We start from the raw sequence: 27,052 nt of genomic DNA on the forward strand, positions 1-27,052 counted from the left end.
CGGATCCCGACCTTTTACCACTTCCCAAAGATACACAAAGACAACATGAATCCCCCAGGCAGACCAATAGTCTCATCGTTAGGGGCCCTGACAGAGAACCTATCGAGATATGTGGACTATTTTTTGGCCCCATTAGTATCGCAGCTAACATCATATACTCGTGATACTAAAGATTTTTTAAGCCAAATTCAGGGGATCACTTGGGAATCAGACTTTGTGTTGATAACTTTGGACATATCTAGCTTATATACAAGCATAAGACATACGGATGGAGTAATAGCGGTGGAATACTTTTTGAAAGGACGGTCACTCAAATTTTTGGATCATAATGAAATGATCATTGAGTTCATACTATTCTGTCTGAACAACAATATCTTTTTATTTCAGGAACAGAGATACAGGCAGATACAAGGGACTGCGATGGGCACCTGCTTCGCCCCCAGCTACGCGAATTTATTCGTGGGCTGGTGGGAGAAGCAGGTGGCCTGGGCAGAGAACAGTGAAGAGGGCGTTGACAATGTAATCTGTTGGAGAAGGTACATTGACGACCTCTTCATCATTTGGAGAGGGTCAAGAGAGTCAGCAGAGAAGTATGTTTCCTCATTAAATACTAATGAACTAAATCTTAGATTCACTGGGGAAATAAGTACCACGGAAGTGTCATTCCTAGACCTGCGAGTATTTGTGGAGGATAGCACATTACACACTGCACTCTACAGAAAGAGAACCGCAGGGAATTCTATACTACACAGAAAGAGCAGTCACCCCGCCAGTTTGATTCGAAGTATCCCCTATGGGGAATTACTTCGAATCAAACGGAACAGCTCTCGGGATGAGGACTACAAGATGGCGGCATCAGAAAGCCTTAAACGTTTCAGAGCAAGAGGGTATCCTACGGATATTCTAAGAAGGGCTGAAAGTAAGGTAGCCCAAAAAACCAGGTCCGAGCTCTTGTTTCAGGAGAAGGTACGAACGAACAACATAGATGTTGAGAACAAGTTTTGCATGATCACCAGCTACTCCAATGCGGCACCTGATGTCAGGCGCATTTTACAGAGTAACTGGAAAATTCTAAGATCAGACACGATCATTGGCAGGGATCTACCAATGAAACCAAGTATTAGTTTCAGTAGAGCTAGATCTCTGAAAGATGAGCTAGTAGAGAGCCACTTGGAAACTAAGAAACCCGACACAGGCTTACAGCGACTACATGGCTCCTTTCCCTGTGGCAAATGTAGAGCTTGTGCCACGAGCAAACGAGTCATAACTTACAAAATTGCAAATGAATTAAGACAGCGAAAGATAAATAAATTCATGACATGCAGCACCCCATATGTGGTCTACTGCTTGACATGTCCGTGCAGTCTGAGATATGTCGGGAGCACAAAAAAATCCTGTGAAAATGAGAATCTTAGAACACCAAAGGGCAATAACTAGCGTAGACACCAACTATCCGGTTGCACGACACTTTACGAAGATGCATAATAGTAATAGATCTCTTTTGCAATTTTTCTGTCTTGATCATGTTCCGAAGAGCATCAGGGGAGGTGACAGAGAGAGGAGTCTGAGGAGATTGGAATCCCGCTACATTATAGACCTACAAACGAAATATCCGGGTGGTCTTAATAGCGGGGAAGAACTGGCAGTCCATTTGTGAGTTGAATAGAAATTGGTAGCCTACACTCTATGTAACTGTACATGCGATTATTGGACGGTAACAGATCTGGTTAAATTACACAATACATGACGTCAATTGGAACCACTGTAGAATGCCCATACAGGGCAGCATGTTGACACCAGACGATCAGGAATCATGATAGATAAATCACGAGCACTCTATGTATATAAACTTGTTTAAAAAGTAAGCTGGAATGTGTAAGCCAGCCCATCCAGGGCGTTGATGATTACAATGTGCCACCTTTTAAATTCTGAGATACAATGCATGTAAGGTGTTATGTTTATCGCAATGGGAACAATTTGCCATAACATTACGAATGGGTGGTTGTGGAGAATAGCGCGATTACATATAAGACTAAATTATGTTGTAAAAGAATGAATTGAATTCACGCGCTATCACTCACGACCTGTGCAGGTATTTGTTTATCAATTGTGGTTCCTCATTATGATAGAGCTTTACCAGATCATTACATCAGGCTGTATTATTAATTTGAAACAATATATGTGAAGAATAACATATTACAAGATGGCGCTCAAAGTCGAGCAGAAGTCCTTCGTCCATTGCATGTAATTGATTTGAATTTAAGTTGCCACGGTAACGGCGATCGTCGACACTGACGAAGGCTGACGCCGAAACGCGTTTGTTGTTATTTTGTCTCGTGAATAAACCGTAAAAGTTTATACCCAACGCGAGTGCTGGCCCTAATTTACTGTAAAGTAAGGAGCTTGATATATATTATATATATATATTATACATATATATATATATATATATATATTCACTGACAAAACCATAGGTTTCAGGGGCGTTATAGTTAGCTGGATATTTCCCTCGTACAAAACCCTAGAAATTCCCCCGTTATAGTTAGTTCAGCTAACTATAACTCGCGCCCCCGCAATGCACTGCTGATGACGTCACATATTACATCACTCATGACATGGTCAGTGACATCACTGATGACATCACTGATGACATCTCAGATGACCTTAGTCACACAAGATGCTCTTAAAGAAGGAAACTACACAAAATCTATGATTATTGTTTTTGTGACAGATACAAATGGAATGATAATGATCAGGGTCACAACCGATAAATTCTTGATTTGGTGATTTCCTTGTGTTAATAGGACTAATTTGTCCTTTTTCTTTTGTTCCCAATCCCATGTTTTATGTGACTATTTTTATTGCATTTGCAAATGTCTTTTTATTAAAAAAAACAAAGGTAATTTTTAAACAATATTTGATGAGCATTTTTGAACTGTGAACAATGTCATTGCCTCATAAATAGCTATATGACAATGTTTAGTGTTTGATATCTGTGATTAGTAATGCATTTTTGGACGAATTTGTACTATTTCATTTTTTTTCTCTCTCTCTTTTTTAACGCATTCCTGTTGTCCATCCTCATCCTACCAGTGTGAAATGTGTGGTGTTTAAAGTGTACTGTTGTCAAGGAGGGTTACTTGTGTGACTAAGGTCGTTTTGGTGCCCCTCTCCTTTGGCCTAGGGGTCCCTCTCTCTTCTGTTTAAGACATCTCAGATGACATCACTGATGACATCATCCATTGAGTATGTGTTTTTGAACAGTTTTGTTATGTTTAATATATATAGGGAAAGGCCTGTTGAAAAATAAGTGGGTGTACAAGTGTGTGAATGGATGATTTTCTAGGTGCGTAACTGAGTCTATAAGTGAGTCATTAAATGTATCTTACTGCAGACTAGTGACTAAACTGTGTGAATGTCTGTATGTGTCTGTATGTTGGTGTATAAGTGGCTGCATGGTTTTGTGAATAGCTATATGAGTGTCTATATGGGTTATTGATTGGTTGTCTGAGTATCTGTATGGGTGCCTGAGTGTTTGTGTGGGTAGGGTGTGTGTGACTCTGTGACTAGATGTGTGAGTGGGTGATTCAGTGGGTGCATGGTTTTAAAAGTGCATCTGTGATGAACTGTATGGTTGAGTGAGTGTAAGTATGGGTGTGTTAGGAATTGAATGTATATCTCAGTGGTACATTTGTGACTAACTACATATGTGAAAGGCAGTATATATGCGTGTAAGAGTATATAAGTGGGTATATGTGAGAGTGTGTGATTGTGAGAGTGACTGTATGGATGAGTGTGTGCTTGTATCAATGATTGTATAAGAGCGTAAGAATGTGGTACTATTTTTATGAGTAAGTGAACTTGAGTGTGTATAACTGCATAGGTGAGTAAATGGGAGTGTGATTATTTGCATGACTGACTATGTGTGAGAGTACCTCTATGGATGATAGGTGGTGTGTGAGTGTCTATATAGGTGTATAAATGCATAGGATAGTCTTGTATGGAGTGACTGTAAGTATGAGTGACTGTACATGTGAATGAGTGGAGGTGTATGTAGACCTAAGAGTTAATGAGTGGGTATGTAGATATTGGTATTGGAGTATCTATGGTTTTGAGAATGGAAGTCTGAAATTTTGAGTCGGTGTATCAAAGGTTATATTAGGGTGTGAGAAGATGCGGTAATTTATCACATGGATGACGTCATCAGTGATGTCATCAGTGATGTCTTTTGAGATGTCATCAGTGATGTCATCAGTGATGTCACTGACCATGTCATGAGTGATGTAATTTATGACGTCATCAGCAGTGCATTGCGGGGGCGCGAGTTATAGTTAGCTGAACTAACTATAACAGGGGAATTTCTAGGGTTTTCTACGAGGGAAATGTCCAGCTAACTATAACGCCCCTGAAACCTATGTTTTTCAGTGAATTTCTAAGGTTTTTTAAATGCTAATTCCTAACTATAACATGCCTGAAACCTATGGTTTTTTCAGAGAATTTCAAAGGTTTTTTAAATGCCAAATCCTAACTATAACGCCCCTGAAACCTATGTTTTTTTCAGTGAATTTCAAAGGTTTTTTAAATGCTAATTCCTATCTATAACTTATCTCTAAAGATATCATGAAAAGCATTCTTTTTTAAAAGTAGGGTGCATATTAGTTTTGTGGAAAAGCATCTTTGTGATTTGATCTGGTTAAGAAAAAGCAGTTTCAACGTGAAGTACATATCAAAGGATAAAATTTGCTCAGATCAACCACACCTGCTACTTGCATTTGGAAGGCACTGTTGGAACTTAAAACAATCATCAACTTTTAACCTGCACGTGTCGTTAAATATTCAAGAAAATGTTCCAAAAAAATATCGTTAAGTTTTAAAAAATTGATGAACTTTTAACCTGCACGTGTTGTAGAATGTTCTAGAAAGTGTGTTGATAGAATACGTTGCACTTCTGACTTCTATGTGTTGTTGAATATTAAAAAAACGGTTCATATGGAAAATTAAAAAGAAACCAATAGAGAAGTTTTGAAACCTAAAAGAATCAAAGAACTATTCTAATTTATTGTTTACATGTATTTATGTGTGCAGCAACACAATTATAGGCACAACAGCAATAGGATGAGGAAGAAGCAGGGAATGGCGGGAGGGGGGGAGATGGGCAGAATGTCTTTTTGCACGGGAAACGGCTACTCTCTATTTCATTATCAGCACTTTAACGGAAGTAGAGTTCAGAAAAATCTAACACACTATTCAGAAGTTGGTGCTACCTGCAGATATCACTAGTATTCCAGCGATAAGTGCCCCAAAATTTAACACCATGGTGGACTCCATCAAATAACAGTAATAAGAACAAGAAAGAGTCACACAGCAGTTAAGAGAACAACCAAAAATATTATTAATTTTTTTTTCAAACTTTATTTTTTATAATAATAAATATATAAACGTTAAACTATTTTCAAACTTTATATTTTTATTAACATAAATATAAACAATAAACTAATAAAACAAAATGTAACAACATTAATACAAAACAACAAAGCGGAACACGCCTGTGGGAACCACGGATGTCGATGACAGTCCTGCAAAATCAAAAAGATTGTTTAAAAAAAAACAACATGGTATTCTTAACAAAATACCACAAGAAACAAATCACAGATATATAAAATGTATACAGCTAACAAAATTTTATAAGTTTAACTTACAAAAACTGTAAATGTGTCCGCTTTAAAATATTTACCGAATCTGAGGAAACTTTTTTGCAGAAGGCACCACGCCCACAACGTTTTTCTTCAGTGGTGAAGAAATTTGTAACTTCTTCCAAGGGGCAAACAAAGACCAATGCCACCTTCTTCATTCGCATTATTTGCCAAAGAGTTCTGTTACGAGGGGATCCTAACAAAAAATACTCGTCCGGCACAGCAAGTATGATGAAACACCTAAGGACCCTTCATCCAAACAATCTTGCACGAGAAGAGTGCAAACAGATGAGAAACACTCCTGTTCTGTATCTGTAAAAAAGAATCACAAATAAATGTATATTAATAACTTTCAAATTTATACTATTCCATTACTGTACAAACACATTTTATATAAAAACTGACTAAGAAACTATAGCCCTGAACTACAAGTGTGACGATCGTTAAAACTCTACATGCATAGTGCATACTACTTTGAAGCAGTTCATGCCCTAAAGCGTACCTCACTAAAAGACTACATGCTAACTGACTAAATGATTACAGTACTATAAGGAGACACACTGGGTGAGTGACAGGGTGTTTGCTAGAAGAGTATGAATACTAACTAGGGAATTGAAGGTGTGAAACACAACTGTGTAGGTGATTAGAGGACTGCATCAATACTGCATAGGCATTTAAAGCAGTCCATGTGCTAAGGCCTGGCTCACTGCATGACTACTTGGGTACTGACTGAATGATTAGACTACAACAAAGAGAGTGCCTAGGTGAATTTATTAGTGCTAGGCTTTTCGCACAGGGAATGGATTAGTACTTGGTACTGAATGAGTCACTAGAGGAGTGCAAAGGCAGTCACAAGTGCTGGACTGTATGGATACTGACTAGGAAATTGAAAGTGTGAAAGACAAGTATCTAGGTGGTTAGAAGACTGCATGCATAGTGCATAGGGGTTTGAAGCAGTCCATGTGCTAAGGCCTGGCTCAGTGTATGAATACTTAGGCACTGACTGAATGATTAGAGTACTGCAAAGATAGTATCTTGGTGAATTTATAAGTGTTTGGGTTTTAGCACAGTGAATGGATTAGTACATGATGCTGAATGGGTCAGTAGAGGACTGCAAAGGGAGTGACAGGGTATTTCCTGAAAGTGTATGGATACTGACTAGGGAATTGAAGGTGAGAAAGACAATTGTGTAGAGGACTGCATGTATAGAGGATAACGGTTTGAAGCAGTCCATATACTAAGGCCCGGGTCACTGGATGAGTGCTTGGGTACTGACTGAATGATTAGAGTACTGCAAAGAGAGTGCCTGGGTGAATTTATTAGGGTTTGGCGCAGTGAATGGATTAGTACATTATGCTGAATGGGTCACTAGAGGAGTGCAAATGGAGTGACAGGGTGTTTGCTGGAAGTGAACGGATACTGACTGGGGAATTGAAGGAGTGAAAGACAAGTGTGTAGGTGCTTAGAGGACTGCATGCATAGTGGATAGGGGTTTGAAGAAGTCCATATGCAAAGACCTGGCTCTGTGCATGAATACTTAGGCAGTGACTGAATCATTAGAGTACTGGAAAGAGAGTGTCTTGGTGAATTTATAAGTGTTTGGGTTTTGGCACAGTGAATGGATTAGTACATGCTGTTGAATGGGTCTCTAGAGGACTGCAAAGGAAGTGACAGGATGTTTCCTGGAAGTGTATGGATACTTACTAGGGAATTGAAGGTGTAAAAGACAAGTGTGTAGTATGTTAGAACACTACATGCATACTGCATAGACATTTGAAGCAGTCTATTTGGTACTTAGATTCTGACTAAATAATCAGACTACTTCTAGGACAGTGCTTAGGTAAAACTTTTAAATTTTCAGTTCTGCCACAGTGAACAGAATAGTACATGGTACTACACCTTAGTGTCAAACCCTGACTCATTTTATCAATGCATAAGCAAAGACTAGCTTCTAATGCTACTAAAACTTGACAACATGAGAGGTTTTAAATTAGTTATCTGTCACCAAATACACAATGTTACCAAATGCCTCTCTCACAGTGGTTCTCAAATGCACACAGACTCACAGTGTGATTCTACACAACAACCACTATACCTAGAAGGTTACCAAAAACCATTCACTACTGTGGAAGTGGTAAGCTAACTGCACACAATCTTCATATTTCAGGACTGCACTTTTATGTCAAAGCCTGACTCATATAATCAAAGCATAAGCAAAGACTGGCTTCTAATGCTACTAAAACTTCACAACATGACCGGTTTTAAAACAGGTATATGTCAGCAAATACACGATGTTACCAAATGCTTCTCTCACAATCCTTACCCAAATGCACACAGACTCACAGTGTGATTTTAGACAAGCAACACTATCCTAGCACTTTACCAAAACTCATTTACTACTGTGGAAGGGGTAAGGGGACTGCACACAATCTACATATTTAAGTACAGCACATCAGTGTCAAGGCATGACTCATTTAATCAACATATAAGCAAAGACTGGATTCTAATGCTACTAAAACTTCACAACATGAGAGATTTTAAAACAGTTATCTGTCAGCAAATACATGATTTTACCAAATGATTCTCTCACACTGATCCCAAATACACACTAACTCACAGTGTGATTCTAGACAAGCACCACTAACCCTATGAGTTTACCAAAACTCATTCACTACAGTGCAAGTGGTAAGGGAACTGCACACAATCTACATATTTCACAACTGCAATTTACTGTCAATGCCTGACTCATATAATGAAAGCATAAGCCATAACTGTCTTCTAATGCTACTAAAACTTGACAACATAACATGTTTTAAAACAGTTATCTGTCAGCAAATACACGATGTTACCAAATGCTTCTCTCACAGTGGTTCCCAAATGCACACAGACTCACTGTGTGATTCTAGACAAACAACACTATCCCTTGCACTATATCAAAACACATTTCTTCATCTAGAAGTAGTACTACATTTTAGTATAGAAATATAACATAACTCATTTCACAAATTCATAAACAATGACTGGTTTCTAATTCTACCAAAATATAAAAACTGAACAGTTATCTGTCTACAAACACATGAAAAACACAAATTCCTATCACAGAATGGTTTCTACATGCACACACATTGTAGAGAAAAAAAGTACTCCCTACACTTTAGCAGGAAAAATACATTAGTCTGATTAAAATAGTCTACATACATCCCCTCACAATTAAATAACTCATCTTTCAAGTTCTTTTGTAGATTAAGGAGTATATCAATCACTCACCATATTTTCTTTTACAGAATCTCTGCACTGTGCACCTCTCAGCAAAAGCAAAGAATGAAAAAGTTTCCCTTTCATTTTCCACACATATACATGTAAACATCAAATCACAATCCTTCGCACATAAATTCAAAAGCAAACACACATTTCTATTGGTTAAATATTTCAACCCTTTCCAACTGAAATACATTTCAACCCTTCCCCCAATCTGCCTTCTGCCTGTTACCATAGAAACAGGTCATGGAACACTGCACTGAGCTCACAGGTCACAAGTTCAGCACACAATGTTCCTACACAAGACAGGAAGTGTGCTTGACTTTTCAACATATCAGCTGATCATATATAATGTTCCTTACAATCTGTTTTTGTTAACCAATAACAATCATACCTTTTAAAAACAATAATATACAGCCTACCTTTCAGTGTAGAAAGTTGTTCTACAACCAATGATTTCTTGTTGTTTTTCAAAAAACGTTGCCGTGGATCCGCGAATCCACCGCGAGAGGATCCGTGCATCCAACGCGATAGGATGCGCGCACCGTGCGCGCATTTCGCAGCTTTTTTTTTTTTTTAAGAAGGGGGGGCCCCAGAGGGTCCTTCTGGGACCCCCTAAGCACCTCTAGAGGGTCAGAGTATTTCCACTCTGCCCCCTTTATATGTTTTACGCACTTATTCCCCTTGCTTCTTCAGCCTGCTTCTACCGAGGCAGAAAATGGCCGCCAAAAGTTCCTGGTTTCGAATGTAGAGAGACGCTCGACAGCCAATTAGCATTTAGAGCGCAATCGGGAGGGTGCGCGCTCGGTTCGGGGAGGGTAGGATCCGCGGATCCTCCGCAGCCATAGATATCACTAACTTTTTTACCCTAATTTTCTCAGGAACTACTGAACAGATTCACACCAAATATGCAAAAGGCACGAGTCCGAACTGAGGACTACCTCTTTGCCAAATTTGGTGTAATTCCCTTCAGCGGTTCGAGCTGTAGCTGCGACAACAGATCCTATGGGAAATTGCATGGGGAAAACGCGTTTTGGGACCTCCCTTTTTTCTCGGCCCCCGCTTGACGAATCACCACGAAACTTTCAGGGTCGGAGCGGAGCTGGCCAAAAGTTTGGAGAATTTCGCAAGGATTCGTCAACCGGCGCCAAAGATATTCCCAATAGAATGTTGCGGATTTCCTATGGAAAATAGGTCCTAACTATAACTATCTACTGGCGACTGCCAGTAGATATATATATATATATATATATATATATATATATATATATATATATATATATTTTTTTTTTATTACGAGCTACTCCGTTGATCAGCAGGATACATCCTTTACATTTTAAACGACTTGACAACTGTGGCCTATCAATCTTCCATACAAAGGATAACCCTAATCCAAGTGCGGATGAATATACCTAATGCGGAAAGTGCAATTTTCTGTAACCTTCCTCCAGCCCCGCTTGGCCATATGCCTCACATGAAAGGCTAGGGCTTGCAGCAAGGTCGGCAAATCATAAAAGCAGCAGCAAATGTCGTGTGTTTAAAAAAAGCATTATGCTGTCAGCGGAGCACGTTTGTTTCCGAGCCAAGGCAATCAAAGTAACCAGTGTATTTCTCAACTTAAAAAAAAAACAAAGAAAAAAACCAAACATGTGCGATTGCAAACATCAGCTGCACACGTTTGCCTCGGAAACCCAACAAAAACAACATTCCAAACACACAAGCCGAGGCAAGTGAAAAAAACAGTGCACCGTAACTAACTTATATGGCAAGAAGCGAAAAAAGGCATGTAACAGGGCCAGTAGTCATGGAAGGGCTACAACACACCAAAAGGAGGGACAAATAGCCACAATTTACAAATGAAAAGAAAGGCCAATGAAACAACAAATGAAAAACCATGGGCGTGGTGAAAGTCTATAGATTAGATACTGCATGTCTCGAAGAGACAGCACATGAGATGCCTAGACGAGATCTAAAAATAAGAGGGTGAAGGTAAAACATTTGAGGGAAGACCACACTAAGGCTGACAGGTCTAACACTTACAGTCAAACGTTCTTTTCTTATGTGGATGATAGACAATTTATCTTACGAATGGAAGGAGATTGTCATCAATTTTCAACCTATATGGCAAAAGTGACAGACTGCATGAGAAATAACTCCCTGGCTCTCAATGGGGATAAAATCTCCATTTATAAAATCAGGGATAAAATCAAGGTGGGTATCTTCAGCAATCACTCTATATGGAATAAAGCTTGGAAAGCCTCTGAACTGGAAACACTTCTAACGCTAACTCAGCGAACTAGAAATCTGCATGTGTTCTTTGACAAAAAGCGTACTTTTAAAACACACAATAAATACACTTGTTGTTCCTTGCATGTGGCTTGCAATAAGTCATTCATAAAATTCTACCTTTACTTACATCATCCAATTGCGACAGAACTACGATGGACCACATCCTAATATGATTACAAACATTGTAATTAATTACTGGAAGGCCTCCCAAAATACCCAATTGTGAAAATTCAAGTAGCCCAAAAAGCTGTTGCAACATTAATTCTTGGTCTGAATCATAAAACTTCAATTATAAACCATTGTCGAAAACTGCTTTGGCTGCCTATTCCAAATAGGAGTCTTTTGAAGGTCCTGTACCTTTGACAAAAAATATTCTACAGTCCAAGAAAGGACAACTATATTACATCTTTATTTGTCTAACATGTACCAATTATAATAATAAGATATTCATCGCAGCATTTACTGGTGATTCCAAGGTTCAAAGAATCAAGAATAGGGCTACGCCTGCTCCGAAAGATCTTCAAGTGGATTCCCATCAAGTCCATGCGGCAACGCACTCTATGCAGGCATCACCCAGAAACTCCTCAAGAAACTGCAGAACATTCAGAATGCCTCAGCTAGACCCATCCTCAACATCCACCGCCGCAGCCAAATCAGCCGCCACTTGAGACCTCCACTGGCTTCCAGTCAACAAAAGGATCACCTTCAAGCTCCTCACACATTCCTATAAAGCACTACATGATGCGGGACCTAATTACCTCAACCACCTCCTCGCATTCCATGCACCCACCAGAGACTTCCACCCAGCTGTAATTAGTGGACAACAAGATGCTGCTTATTGAGGTCTATTTTGAGCCATACAAATATAACTTTGATTGATTGATTGATTAATTAATTAATTTTAATATTCCTCTGGCACATCTGAAACACCATGTGGTCTTTCCTGTTGAAATCCTTAGAAAACAGTGAACACAGAAAACAGTCTATTCACCTTTCATAGTCATCTCAAGGAGGCTCATGAAAAACATACTCCCATGATTCCACTGAATCAAGATTGGGTAATATGTAAAGAGCTTGTGCCTTCCAAACAGCTATTCAGCTGAGTTAAGAGTAGCCTCTTCATAACGTCAGCCAGAAAGCAAAAAACAGCTTGGTTGATAGTTTGCAAGCCAACAGATGAGAGCAATAGGCTGTGTGTGGCTTTATTTGTATACTTTTATTTTAGGTAACTGATATGGTGAGATCCTGGCTTCATAAGCAGCTGTCCTCTTTGCAGAGAAAATTTGGTTGTAACTGATGCATCTAAAACCAGACATGTTTAACACAGAACAATAATTGTCTGGGGTAGGCATCTGGTTGAAAACAGAATACTGATACAAGCATGTGGTGGGCATAATAGTAGACATCACACCTTGCAGCTGTGTGCTGTTTTATATGATACATATGTGTGCTACACATTTATAACTAGAGGAACAAGAGAAGCAACTGAGTATAATTGTGATCAAGAGTTGTGTCTCGGACCCCAGAGATCATTTTTATAAATTTAAATGGCCAAGAAAAGGCTTTTAAAAATACATTTGAAATATAAAGTGCTCATTACAGAATTTAAACTAGTCAAAAAGATTCCAATATTGCTGCTAAATTATCAGTGATTATTCTAGGATGCAAAATGCCAGAGTGCATAGGGCTGATTATAGAGATTCTCCTATGCACCCGTATGGATACCACACAACAACATACACACCAGTCACCTAGAACATCTGTTTACATTTCTCACTATTAAGAGACATTGGTCTTTGTAACAGTTTGTTTCTTTTTTTGTTTGTTCTCTTTCACCAAGTGTCTCACTATCCAACAAGGAAATATAATAGGTCTTCGCAATGAAGTGCCTTAAGTGGGCTTTGAAAAGTTGTTTATCCAATTTAAATATGTGGGATTGAAGACTGTGGTCTCACCTCATGACCAGATCTCCTTGGACATAGGGCATCGATTTCATCAAAGAATATTACACATGGGGAGGAGCTGCTGGCACGCTGGAATACTTGCCGCACTGCCCGCTCACTTTCGCCGACATACTGAAAAACAAAAGACAAACATCGTTAGTTCCGGAGTACTTCCAGAGCACATAGTAAACTAGGACCACCATTATAAAGCAGCCTCAGTAGACCTGAACTCTGCACCTGACAAAGAGCCTATTCAGGTATGAAAGAAAGGAAACATATACTTCAAAATGCACATGACAAAGATCACGCCCCTCTACAAAATTATTATTTGGAAGGAAGACTGAGTAACCTCATTACTGAAGAAATCTAATCTGGATCTCAATACCTTATGAAAAGACTAGACAATAATCAACATGCTGGTTCCTGCCAAACTGGCATAGAAGGTACTAGAGAAAGCCAACTTCAAAACTTCAACACTGATGTCTCTCAACACTTTAAAACACTTTTTTAACTGAATTTCATAGCATTAGGTGGTGCCTCTTACACATCAAGATTGTCCTTGCAACTAGAAGTTCACATTACAATTGCAGTCTGCAATCTGATATAGTCTCTGAAATTATTATCCTGAATTCCACCCCACCCGGCATACCACGCCACCCGACACAGCGTCTCTGGGGCTATTAATATTAAAAAGTTCTTATATAGCGCACAGCTATCCATAGCAGGCTTCATGATGCTGACGGAACAAGTGAGGACAAATTATGTCTTACATTCCTTGGATAAAAATGTGAGTTTGCGGATGTTTCCTACATCTAAGTAAGTTTTTGTCTGATTTAAACTGGATCGGGAGGGAGTTCCAATGTTTGGTGACACGGTAAGCTAATGGACGGCCCGCCTCTTGCTCTTCTGATCCTAGGAACCGTGTAAAGGAAGAGGTCATTAGATCTTAGTACTCTGGAAATACTGCAAGGGGTAATAAGATGTTGCAGTATATGTGGGCCAGAGGAATACTTTATCCAATGTGCAATACACATCGCCTTAAATTCAGTTCTCTTATTGATAGGTAACCAATGCAGCTGATTGCTGTTGTTTGAACACCAACAACAGGGCGACGGTTACAAAACATATAACATTGAGCGGTACCTCCGGCACCCACCCAAGCAATGCCAGAGGGTACGATTTTGGTCATCTTTTTCAGAGCTGAATAAACAATGGTTAAGAATCTTTGGATGGCACCGCATTCACAAGATAAGTATATAAAGGCTTTGCTTTCCTGTTATGTGCACAGGAGTTGTCTCTGAGAACACATGAATATAAGTGCAGCAGTGTAATATACATTTGGTTACGGTATTAGAACTTCAGTAATTGGTGCTTACTGTTTAAAGTGATTTTTTTTGTTTCATGGCACAAAAGCACCACTGCTCATCTGGGATCTCAATGTCCCGATCTCATGCCCATTTCCTGCTGGTTGAGACCAGTGATGGTTTCCTATGGATCAAAATCTCCATGTATAGTTAAATGACCCCGCGCCCGACCCTTGTAACAATATCAATTTGGCAGGGACATCCAAGTTGATCATATAAAAAGATGTCCAGACTAGAGGATGTTCCCAGCTCTCTGAACCCCTCTACTGACAGAAATTTACCTCTTCAGTATGACAGACCTATCTTAGCGAAATCTAGTCTTTCCATCTGCAAGCAGGCTTTTAGTTCCAAAAGCAATGGTCTTCTAGGATTACTTTACAAGGCCGCTTAGGATGAGTATATTTCTGAGTTAGAGCACCTAAAATGCAGCTGTTGCCAGGCCAAAATAGAGCTTGGCGCTGTGTTCAATTGGCCAGTGCATCTGGAGATGGACTTCATCAGACTTGCATTTTCTACAGCCAAGTGTGGTGGTACAGGTCCATTACATACCAAAAACATGCATGCTGTGCTTGGGCAATATAGAAGTACAGTTCAAAGTTAGGAAGCATCTTTCATGTATGGTAGCGGCAGCATGTTCCAAGAAATGTGCTGTTTCATACCATAAATAAGTCTCAATAGGACTGATTTAATGTTGCAAAAGATGCAAGAGAGAGGGATTGGGTTGTTGCTGAATAGGTACAGCAACTTGGGGTATTTGGGAGTATAACCATTTTTAGGCCGAAGGCTACCAGGCTGCGCAGCTCTCTAGTTGCTAAAAATCTCTTGGGGACATTGTGAAAGCTTCCCTGGGATTGCATTACGCCCATTGCTTACCATTGGCTTTGTGGTTTGAAACTCACATTTGCATGCTTTCTATTTACTGGTTTCATATGTTTTAGGCTGTTCAGCATGTCATTGACCCTCCCGTGGAACATCTCCTTTTTACTGTATTCTTCCACGAGTGCTCGCTTTCTTTAAACAGACGTTTAAATTTTGTTCTTATCCTTTCACAGAGGTCAAATGTTAGGCTCTTTCTTCAGAGGGAGCTTGGTGTTTACTTTTCTTTCTCGGACTTCAAAGTGCGAGGTATATATCTGACAACCCGGGGAGTGAAAGGAAAGGCTTTCTTCTAGCACACAACACAATTTAAATGTTTGTAAATGAACTGGGCAAATATTTAAGAATATATCAAAATTAAAACAACAGAAATAAAGCACTTTTTTGTAATTCTTTCGCGTGGTGGAAACAAATATTTTAATACTATCAAAACAAATCAATACACTAGGTGATGCCTTTTCCACACATTATCGTTTGTGCGCTGTATAATTTTATCAGTAAAACTGTAAATCTGTGCAAATGTAATGGCCATATCAACTGAAAATGTGTTGTCAGTAATGGCAGTGCACTACCACACCTGCATACTCCACTCCCCACCACTCTATTCTACTACACTTCATGCCACTGCACTCTAAGCCACTCCACTCTAATTCATGCTACTCTACTCTGCTCTGCTCTGCTCTAACCCACTCCAGGACACTCTACGAAACACTACACCACTTCACGCTAGGCCACTGTACTCCTCTCTAGAACACTCCACTCTACAACACCTTATGCCACTCCACTTTACTACACGCTACAACACTCCACTCTATGCCCCTCCACTCTACATCACTCTACTCCACAGCACTCCAATCTATGCTGCTTATCTCTATGTTACTCTACGACACTCCATAACATTCCACTTCACTCTATGCTATGTCACTCCACTCTAAGCCCCTCCACTCTTATGACCCCATGTTCCATGCCACCCTATGCCCAGCCACTCTGCGGCCCTCCATTCTACTCTTCTCCTTGCCACTCTACACCACTCCACTCTAAGCAACTCTACCCCACTTTACTCCTCTCTACGCTACGCCACTCCACTCCACTCCAGAACACGCTGTCTCACTCCACTCTATACCTCTCTACTCTATGCCTCTTCACACCTCCACAATACTCTATGCCTCTTCACTCTACGACACTTTACTCCACAACACTCCACTCTATCCCACTCCACTTTAGAACTCTACGACATCTACTCCATTCCACCCCACAATTTACTCCTCTCTAAGCTACGCCACCCCACTATAAGCCATGACACTCCACAACACCCTACCCCACTCCTGCCACTTCACAATACTGCACGACACTTTACTCCACTCTACGACACCCTATTCTACTCCCTCCACTCTATGCCCCCCGTCTATAATACCCCACAACACTACACTCCACGACACTCCACTCCACTCCACTCTTAGACACTTTACGCCACCCTACTCTACTACACTCTCCTCTAGGGCAGTCCACTCTACTCAACTCTCTGTATGTCACTTTATTCCACTCTACGTCACCCCACTCTATGACACTCTATGCCACTCCACTCTATGCTGCTCTACACCACTCAACTTTACTCCATGACCTTTCACTCCACTCTACGACACTCCACAACACTCCACTCTAGGCCACTAACTTTTCACCATGCCGATGTAAAATAAAGTTTAAACACATTGGAGAACCCAATAACAGCAGCATAGGTTAGACCTATTGGCTTTGCCAATACTTGTTATTAATGTGATTATGCCCTTGCTAAGTGACTGCCACACCACAACCCTAAGGTCTCATAAATCTTCATGCTGAGGTATTTAACCGAGCCCTCTCTCCATATCATCAGGAATCCCAGGTGTGGGCATGTTGCGTTTGCTTTGAGCAGAAACATAACATTTCTGACGTAGAGGTTAGACTTTATCTGTTCCTCTGACGATGAGTGCATGATTCTCCTTATGGTGTTAAACGTAAAGAAGGAATCTGTTAAAAAACTAAAGAGACCAGAAGTCAAAGTATGTGCTTTTTTGCAGTATAATGTTGGAGTGGAACACAAGACAGAGGCTCTACAGATCTCGGAAATATCAGATACGATAAGGTGCCCCCACATATAGCCACGGCCAGAGATAAGGTTCCGATAATCCTAACCCTCGCTGTTGGATATTTACATAGTAATTTGACTGTACATACTCTTTTGCCAAGCCCGAGGTGCTCTAGCACTCTGAACATGTAACTCCATGCCAGAGTGTCAAAAGCCTTTTCGGAGTCTAAAAACACAGCTGGTAGCTGTCGGTGCACCTGACGCATTTCCAAATAAAGCTTGCAGGTTATGAGGTGATCCTCTCAGTTATGAAGCATGCCTTACCCGGCCAGACACCCCGCAGTCACAGCAGGGGCAGTCTTGACGAGATCTTGGCTAGAATTCTAGTGTCGATTTTAGCGAGACAGAGTGATATGAAGTGCACCTTGTCAGGGACTTGTTTGGTTGAAACAGTATAATACCCAAGGCCTCGTGCAGAGAATGAGGTATTGCTCCATGCTGCAGGACCTCCACATACATGTCTAACATATGCAGAGTCAGCACACCGCCAAACTCTTTATAGAATTCAGTTGTTCCATGGGACTGACTTCCCATCAGTCCGTGAATTGACTCTTTAATCTCAGTCACTATTGATGGTTAGCAAAGAGGTTCTCTCTCATGCCTTTTCAACCATGCCATGATGACACGGCTTATGATATTTTCTGGTTTGCCCAGATGTACAGTTCTGCCAGACTCATGATGTTACAGAGTCTTGACCCGGCTTCTAGACCTTTGTTCTTTACACTTGTGAGTTTGAGTTGCTTTTCCAAAGAGGAGTTCTTTTTTCTTGTGCAGTTGTACAGTTGTTTCCAACATATCCAACCTGGTTACGTGATTATCTAAGCGTTCCTTCAGGTGCTCCATTCTAATGGCTAGCCTGTCACTCTATCCATCTATAGTCACTAATCTGCTATTCCTCTCCAATAGGGGCCATCGCACATCCGAACTACTGACCGTTTTTTCAAAGAGTCGGATTCTGAGAGCTGATCTTCATGGCGTGCTTGGAGTCAAAAAGTAGTTTGCTCTGACCAATTGTCCCCCTTGCCTATACGGTCAAGACTCAACTAGCCGTACTCTACAGGTGAAGCGGTTGTTGCTATTAGCTGTAGTGGCCAATATTGTGATGGGGCACTAATTAATAGACCACTGCCTAAGCACTTTCAGTGGTCTGAGAAGCTCTCCTAATGGGTCTAGCGGTCACCCCACAGTATTATGGGACGTTCTATCAAACATGGCCCAAGCCACTACAACCCAGCTCCAAAAGGGAGCAGGCCTCTGCAATTATGTACTAGGGAGGTGACAGTGCACTTGTCTCACAAAACTCCTCCTCCCACATGGGTGAGGTGCCGTGCAGTGCTCATCTCATCTCCTGGGAATGGCTTCTGTGCTAATCTAGATGTGGTTAAGCAGTGCAGCAGGTGTATGGTCAGGCCAAGTGTAGCCAGTGCCTCATGGAGAGAGGAGCCAAACAGCCACCCCAGTGAAACAGCAGATGGGTTCACCAATGGTCCTGGTCATACATACATATATTCACAGAGAAAAAAAAAACGTTAAAGTGACGTCGTAGTTGGGTATGGTAATAAGATCTTATGTTAAAAAATCCTAGAAATTTACTGAGAAACCAAAGGTTAAAGTGATGTTATAGTTAGGTTTTGAGTTACAATTAAAAAGCGAATGCTTAGAACCCAAAATAACACTGAAATTCACTAGTTATAGTTTAAAGAGCCAACTAGAACTTGTGCCCCTTAAAAGCACTACTTATGACCTTACATACTTCATCATTCATGACATGCTAACACATATTAATATAGGTTATTTGAATATGCTTTCAACAGGGCATACAGTGTTTTGGGTTTCTATACATAAATATGATCTTCAAAGCACACACATTTAATAGATGTGACATCAGCGACTATAAATGTGTGAGGTCGCACCAATTTTGGTAGTTTATTATTTCAATGACTGAACACAGAAACTGCAGCAATGAAATAGACAAACAAAAGCAGGACAATGGCAAGATAACCTCTGTAATATTAGAATCAATCACCATATCCTGCTGTCAGACACACAAAAAAGGAATGCAATCTAGGAAGGAAACTGGTGGGGAGCACAGGCTAAACGATAGACATGGCTAAAACAGAAGTTCATGTTCATTAAAACTGGAAATTCCTGATGTGCACTGTAGATGACGACTTCTCTCTAGTCCAAAAAACACTTTCTACTGCCCGCTAGCCAAAGAGATTTACAATCAATTTGCTTTACCTACAAAAATAGAAGGGCACGCACCATCGCCCGATGAATGATTGACAAAAGAATGTCATTCAGCAAAATGCCGACCAAGGCAGCTGAATCAGGGAAGATTTCTTCTAGATATAATTAACTGCTTAGCTGTTACCAGTGTAGATCATAGCCATCCTCCCTAGCACTAGTAGTTAGAACAGCGTTTCCCAAACTGTGGGTGCTGAGCAGATTTGGGGGGGGGGGGTCCCAAAAGTCCAACCAATAAAGATGACTTTAAATTCTGTATTTATCTTGTCACATTTGCTGCACTACAAACTACCAAGACAGAGCACTAAAGTCAGACTATGTCTTATGAAGATCTGCTGTTTTTTTTGTTTAACATGGGAATTGGTGTTTACAAACTCTTCAGTTTGCAGTCAGGGAAAAAAAAGTAAAGTGAATTATGTGACAATCTTGTTGGGATACAGGGAATAGGAAAGACTGTAGAATGTAAAACATTTTTGTAGCACACAACATGTAAATATCTTTAAAATAACTATACACATTCAGCAGTTAGGAAAGCAAAAATGAAATACATTTTTTTTGTAATTCTTAGGTGTGATGGAAACAAAGATTTTAATAGGATCAAAACAAATCACGACAAGTTACTTGGTGATGCACAAAAGATAAATATTCACTGAAATAAGATTTCCACAAATTATCATTAATGCGCAATATAGTTTTATCAGTAAAACAGTATGTGTGTGTAAATTTAGTGGTCATTTAAATGGAAAATGTGCAGTCGGTAAATGACAGTGCGCTGACATACCATGCGTTAATTACATTTAAAATTATCACCTGCCTCATGTCCATTAAAGCTAGGAAGGTTGTGAATTTTCTCGTTCTAAAAATCGGGTTGTAGTTCAAAAAGGCTTGGAAAGCACTGGGAATGCTTTCAGTGCCAGGTAAACTGCTATGAATTCTAGAGTATTTATATTTAATTTATATTTATTTGTAGGATTTGTAAAAAGCCTACACCATTTTGACACTATATCAGAGGATTAGATGAAGGAAGGCGTAGGGGCGACATAATCAGGGTTTGGGTGGAATGGAGCAGACACTACGGCTGTCCGCAGACAGAGTAGAAGTGATGAAGTTCTTCGTGTAGTCAGCTGCCAGTAGGAGTCGGAGAGATCTTTAGCGAGTCAATAGCGCAGGAATATTTCCTCATAGCGGTTGTACCTCATTTTAGTGACATTGGATTCAAAGATGCAAGCCAGAGGAATCTGATGAGTTCATAAGAACTGGGAGAGGTAACTGGGTGCAACGCCATAGCCTCGTGGGTGAGGTACAGTGATATGTGGGCTGTAGAACAGATCAGCAATGAGGAGCTTAAAATAACGAGATACAACATTTTCATCATGTTCTTCCGGTTTCTTAATAGTATGTTTTGTCAAAGCAGGCTACCCTAAACTTGAACTAGTCATGGGTGTTGTGTCAGGGGGCGCATTCATGTGGGAACAGTCATTGGTGGTGTCAGTCTACATAAGTGGGCCAGCTCTATATGTGTTGGTGAAGAGAGGCTGAAAACACATAGAATGGCTGGTGACTTATGCGGAAGTCAAAGGCTTTCTAGTCGATTCTTCCTCTTTGCCTCTTTAATCCATCACCAGACACTCCTTGATTCTTTGTCTCACTCCTGCAGGTTCTTTGTCATCCCTGCTTTCTTACATTCTCACTGTCTTTTTCTGTGTTGCTCTGCATTAAAGTTTGTTGAGGAAAGATAAGTGTCGGCCCAAAAAGATGTGTGCTGGCGGACCACACCTGCAACTACCAGCTCAAGTTAAGCACTGGGTACATCGTTCCAGTTCAGAGTTCTCAGAATGTCTCTTCCATGAAGGGTTTTTTGGTTTTATCAGCATTTGGCAATGAATGAATTGAGGAAATGGTTAAGCAGATGCTGGGACAAGAGCAACTCTCTTTTCAAAGTTCTTCTGTGTGGTAATTGCAATACAGCCCTGACTTCAGGAAGGCACACTAAATAAAATCAATTTAGAGCTACCAAAAACTATATTTAATATCACAATAGGTGTACTGGGTTAAGACACAAGCTCAACAGAATTTGTTTTCCAAGACTATAGTTATGTTAGGAGGGTGGTGTCAAGTAACCTGCATTTTGGTTATTAACTGTAAATGAGAACACCTACTTGAAATGCCTATCCGGTTATGCTAATCTTCTGGGTAAGATTTTGAGAGTATGCTCTAAAGACCGCGGAGGACCATCTCGGCGCTCTATTGCTGTTAGGCGACTGACTGACAGGAAAGTTAATGGTGTGTCTGCTGCTCTAAATCTGCAGTCTCTCTTAGCAATATTCAATAGATGCTAATAAACCACGTCAAACTAACAAAGTTCCTTAGTGCCATTTGAAAAATAAACTAAGAACGTGTTCAATGTTAGCCAAAAGGTCTTGCTCTCTGAGATTATGTTCTGACTCATTTGTTTTTCCTGAACAGTATTTACAATGTTATGTACTTTTATTATATTTTAGGGCTTGTATTGCCTAGAGACAAATTTGCATTGCACCCACAACACAAATAGACAAAGATTTACAGCTGCTTTGAAAGAATTATACTGGTACTTGATTAAACAGATTCGTCTTTGAACAAGTCCGTATATATTTTTTTAATCCATTGAAGCCTAACGCTTGGGTCTGGTGGCTCAGTGGACTAATGCATCTACTGCATGGGCCTGTTTTCGACCTCATGGTCACAGGTTCAAATCCCGGCGGGTCCATTCTGCCTTTCATCCATCTGAGGTCGATAAAATGAGTACCATTGAGTTGGGTAACAACAAACATTTGTTATTCAGCGGCAAGATACCCGTAGTGGTGAACGTGCGCTTTACAAATACACGTTATGTTATCTGAACAACAGATTAGACTATTTTTATTTTCAGAATATTAACTTGAAATGAATGCACATATAACGAATCAAGAATGGAACTCATTTAGACAATGGATTGTTTGAAAATATGGCAGTGGTGGTCCAGTTCTCCTGAATATGCTGCTCTCATCTGGTCTAGATTGTTTGAGAAGTAGTTTTTAGCGGGTTAGAAATTCTTTATACCTACTTCTCACACTGATCTCCAATTTAAATTCTGATGGTTTTAACAGGCATAATTCACTACTATACATATTTGAGTTATTGTTCTGGTCAGGCTATCTCAAATTCGTCGTAATCGCTTCCTAGCCCTCCTCTGGTCTGTTTGCTGCCCGTGCTCGCTCCTCTTCCTAGGTTCCAAGTGCCCTTAAGCTGTCATTGGTAGCATGTGGTGTCATGGAAAACTTTGAACAAATAAATACATTGATAAAAATGATTCTATCGTTCATCGCAGATCAAGACATTACCTCATGAACCTCCCTTATTCAAATACCCACAACACTCCAAAAATAATTAAATATGAAACATAACATTTTGTAAGGATTAGGGATTTTCTGTTTTTAGATGCTGTGAAAATATTACATCCAGGCGCTTCGTTATTTAGATGTGATTGTTAAACATGAAGGGCTTCTCAACTGATCTGCAAACATGCTATTTTCATAAATGCTAATTTTCAATGACATGGGACTGCATTAAACGAGGTTGGATATGCCAACCAAAAAATAATTTTCATGTTCAGGAGCTGTACACATTTTTAATGCTCAGCTATTCACATGCAAAGCAATATACAAGGCTTAAGGGGTACATTCCATCACACAACTTACCATATTTAATAATTCTGGACCTTTCACGGAGATAAAATTTAGCCCAGATTCATTTGCAACAGCCTGCGAAATAAGAAAGGTACAAAAAAGACATCATTAAATATTTATGAATTACAACGAACTGACAGAAACCAATTTATCTGCAAACGAAAATTGTTACAAAATAAATATTCATCAAGAAAATGATCCTGCTAGGTATAGTTCACAACACTAAAAAGAGGTCTACCACTCTGTCTATTAGAGATGCTCCAGACGGCTCACCAATGAGAGGCGGTTCTAATGGCCTGCAACCCTAAAGCCACCAGATGCTATTTAAGACTCTTCATATGACCAACTTAAGTGTTACTCTCCAGCATTAATTAATTTATTGTTGAATTTATTTATGAATTATGAGAATAAGACATCTAGATGTATTTATATTGACACTTAGCGTTGGTTCCACGATGAAGCACAAAGTGTGCTCCTAGTCAAAGATTTTCTGTAGCACCCAAAGAAAACAGTCTTGCCATCTTAAAAAAAGACTGGAAGTGTGATGGGCTGGCCTATGAAGACAGGTGATACGACTCTCAGTTAGAAGTGAGGACAGGTCAAAAAAACAGCATGTTTGGATAGAAAAGAGTGAAAGATGGCCAGATCGAAAGGGCCATAACTCCCTGACCCTACAGGCTGCACTTACTGCCACCAGCCATACAGTTTTCAAAGCAAGCTAAAAAGCGGAGCAACTGTGCACGGTTCAAATGATGACATGCCTTTCACTATCAAATCACCCAGACAAGCTCGCCTTCCCATAAAGGAGACCCTAATAACAGAGTCCTGAGACTGCACTGGGCTGAATGGACAGAGTTGGAGGAGCACATACACCAGTGCAGGTTCAGGAGAACAGAGAAGAAAATCTGCACCTGAACTGAGAGGCCCCCTGATGTTAGGGCCAATGTTGTCTAATGCTCCACTGCAGGACCTTAATGTGCTATCTGGCATGCAGCACCAAGAGGATGCATAAGGTCAACAGGTCCTGCAGTCAGTAGGGGAACTGGAGTTTAACTCAAAAACATAAGAATCATATTCTGAAAATCTGCAATCCTCTGACGAGGGAAATAAGCCTTCATGCAGGTTGTGCTCAACATTGCACCTATGAAGGTTAGCCAATGTGCGGGAATGAGGTGAGACTTCTGAGCATTCACTGAAAAGATGACATCATGGCCAATACTTTGGTGAACACTCATCAATCGACCAAAAAGTAGAACCACAATCTAGTAGGAACCCTACATTGAATCGGAGAGAACACCTGTGACCAGGGAGGTGTGACAGATGGAAATTGGCATCCTCATGACCAAGGGACAGCAGCCAATGACCCACATGGAGGGCCACTAGAACTTGTCCTGTCAATTGCAAGCATTTTGAAATTGTTCTTTCAGATGAAGAGGATTAAGAGCTGTTTGGCCAGGATGGGCAAGAGACTTCCCATCCTTCCTGGGATCCAAGTGAGGGGAGTAAAACCTTGTGACTCTCACCTCCAGGGTTTCACCCCTATTTCTCCTATTTCAAACAAAACGCAAAGGTGCACCACTTAACAATAAAACAAGAAATAACTGGTCTGTATCCATAAAGTGTTTCTTTAGTCTCTTCTTTTATTCACAAAATTCTTGTTTAAAAGAACACTCCCGACGCGTTTCGTCCAGTAAAGGACTTCTTCAGAGCATGAAAGCAGGAAATTGGGCACTTTCTGCAAATGTCAGCGAGGGAGTGGCCGCAGTGGGTAGATAAAATTGGCACAAAGTTGTTTCAGCAAGAATAGATATCACGAAGAGAGTGCTTCTCTATTGACGGTGTAGAAAATCAGAGGTATGATAGCACTCTGTTAAACCATTTCTGTGGCTACACCACAATAAAGTGTGCCAAGGATAACGGGAAATTTCACCCGATCAGCCTCAATGCGGCTACGGTCGAATTCGAAAAAATCACTTACTGTAGAGCGAGGACGGTCTGGGATCTACAGGAAGTTCTTTTTTCGAATTGGACCGTAGCTGCATTGAGGCTGATCGGCTAGGTCTTTACAGGGTACACTGTCAATCGTTTGTCCTATTTCTCCTATGTTCAATGTAGCAAGGACCTCTGCCTTCAAGTTTGAAGTATGTGTCCTGTACCACTTCCTGAAGGAAGGAACAGTCTACTAGGAAGGACAGAAGGGGAGAGCAAAATCATTGTGGATAAGATAAAGCACCCAGCAATCTGTTTTGGGATTTTCCCCAATTGGTGGTGAATGGGTGGATCTGCCTCTCCCACCAGATGGTGTTGGTGGGGGTGTCAAAGGGGTTTTGACACAGAAGATTTAGCAACAATTGGGAGAATGGAGGTATTGCTTGTGTTGTTGGTGTCCACCCCTGCCTCCAAAAGAGCTATAAAGCTGCTATGGTGTCTGGACCATCTGGGAAGGCTGCTGATGATGTAACGCTTAAGCTCCTATAGTATTTCTGCAAGTGGAACTGCCTCACTTGGGAGTCCTAACTCAGCAAGCACTCGGTGGCGCAAATATTCTTCAAGCTATCCAGGGAGGAATCTGCCTTCCACCTGAAGAGCTGCTCACTATCTCCTGAAAAGCCAGTGTATTGCATCCAGCTGTGTTGGTGTAATCACCTTGGAGGTGGATTAAGCAATCTTGCTGGCAGGCCGCACTACAGGAACTGTTTGGAGGTGTCCAAACTATCACAGACCAGGTCCGGAAGACTGATTACGGCCATTTTAGCTATTTACCACAAATGTTGGTTGGACTCTTCTTTAAACTATCGAGTCCAAACCCAAAAAATGGCAGGGACCTGTTTTGGCCTCTTACGAGGGCTTAGACCCTTGCTGGGCTTTTTTGACCCATCTACGCGTCAGGTCATCATTCAGGCGACTGTTTTGTCGAGACTCGATTATGCCTGTTCCCTCTATCTAGGGTCCAACAAAGCGGAGGTCTCGAGGTTGCAAAGGGCACAGAATGCGCAGCGAGAACACTCTTAGGTCTGCGCAAATCTTGCTCTGTGTCAAACGCCATCCGCCGTCTTCACTGGCTACCTGTGGCCAGACGCATTGAATTCAAAACCCTATGTATCTCTTTCAAGATTTTGAAATTGGCCACTCCCCCCATCCTGGCCAATCTTCTGTTGCCATACGCACCTACACGGCCTCTCCGCTCACAAGGTCAGCACCGGGTGGTGGTTCCACAGACACGTAGAGTTAGGGCTGGTGGGCGCTCTTTTCGTTACAGAGCCGCCACACTCTGGAACTCAACCCCTGGACAGATCCGCGGCCTTGATAATTCTTTAGCATTCAGAAAAGCCATTAAGACTTATCTTTTCTCTTCATCTTAGTCCTTGCCGGCTTCCTTTGCTCTGTCAGTCTTCCTGTAATAGCGCCGGGACGCCCCTTCGCTGGGGCAGCGGTCACGCTTTAGAAGACATGATAACATAACATGTTATTTATCTTTTGATTTATCCTTCATGAGAGCATGGACAGGTCTGAATTCTTCGAATCGCAAGGCAGTTTACAGCTCTGTCTTTAG

At 40.7% G+C, this 27,052-nt stretch overlaps 1 protein-coding gene across 1 annotated transcript in view; it reads right to left on the reverse strand.

Annotated features, from left to right (window-relative positions):
- The window catches only part of NVL (nuclear VCP like), a 444,777-nt gene that overhangs the window by 166,265 nt on the left and 251,460 nt on the right, over nt 1–27,052 (reverse strand). Inside the window, exons 16-17 of the mRNA XM_085612998.1 lie at nt 23,512–23,574; nt 13,196–13,315 (exon numbers count right to left, since the gene is read on the reverse strand). Coding sequence (XP_085469124.1) covers nt 13,196–13,315; nt 23,512–23,574 — 183 coding nt within the window. The remainder of the gene's footprint in view (nt 1–13,195; nt 13,316–23,511; nt 23,575–27,052) is intronic.

This window comes from Triturus cristatus, chromosome 6, assembly GCF_964204655.1.
Source record: "Triturus cristatus chromosome 6, aTriCri1.1, whole genome shotgun sequence".
Taxonomy (NCBI): Eukaryota; Metazoa; Chordata; class Amphibia; order Caudata; family Salamandridae; genus Triturus; species Triturus cristatus.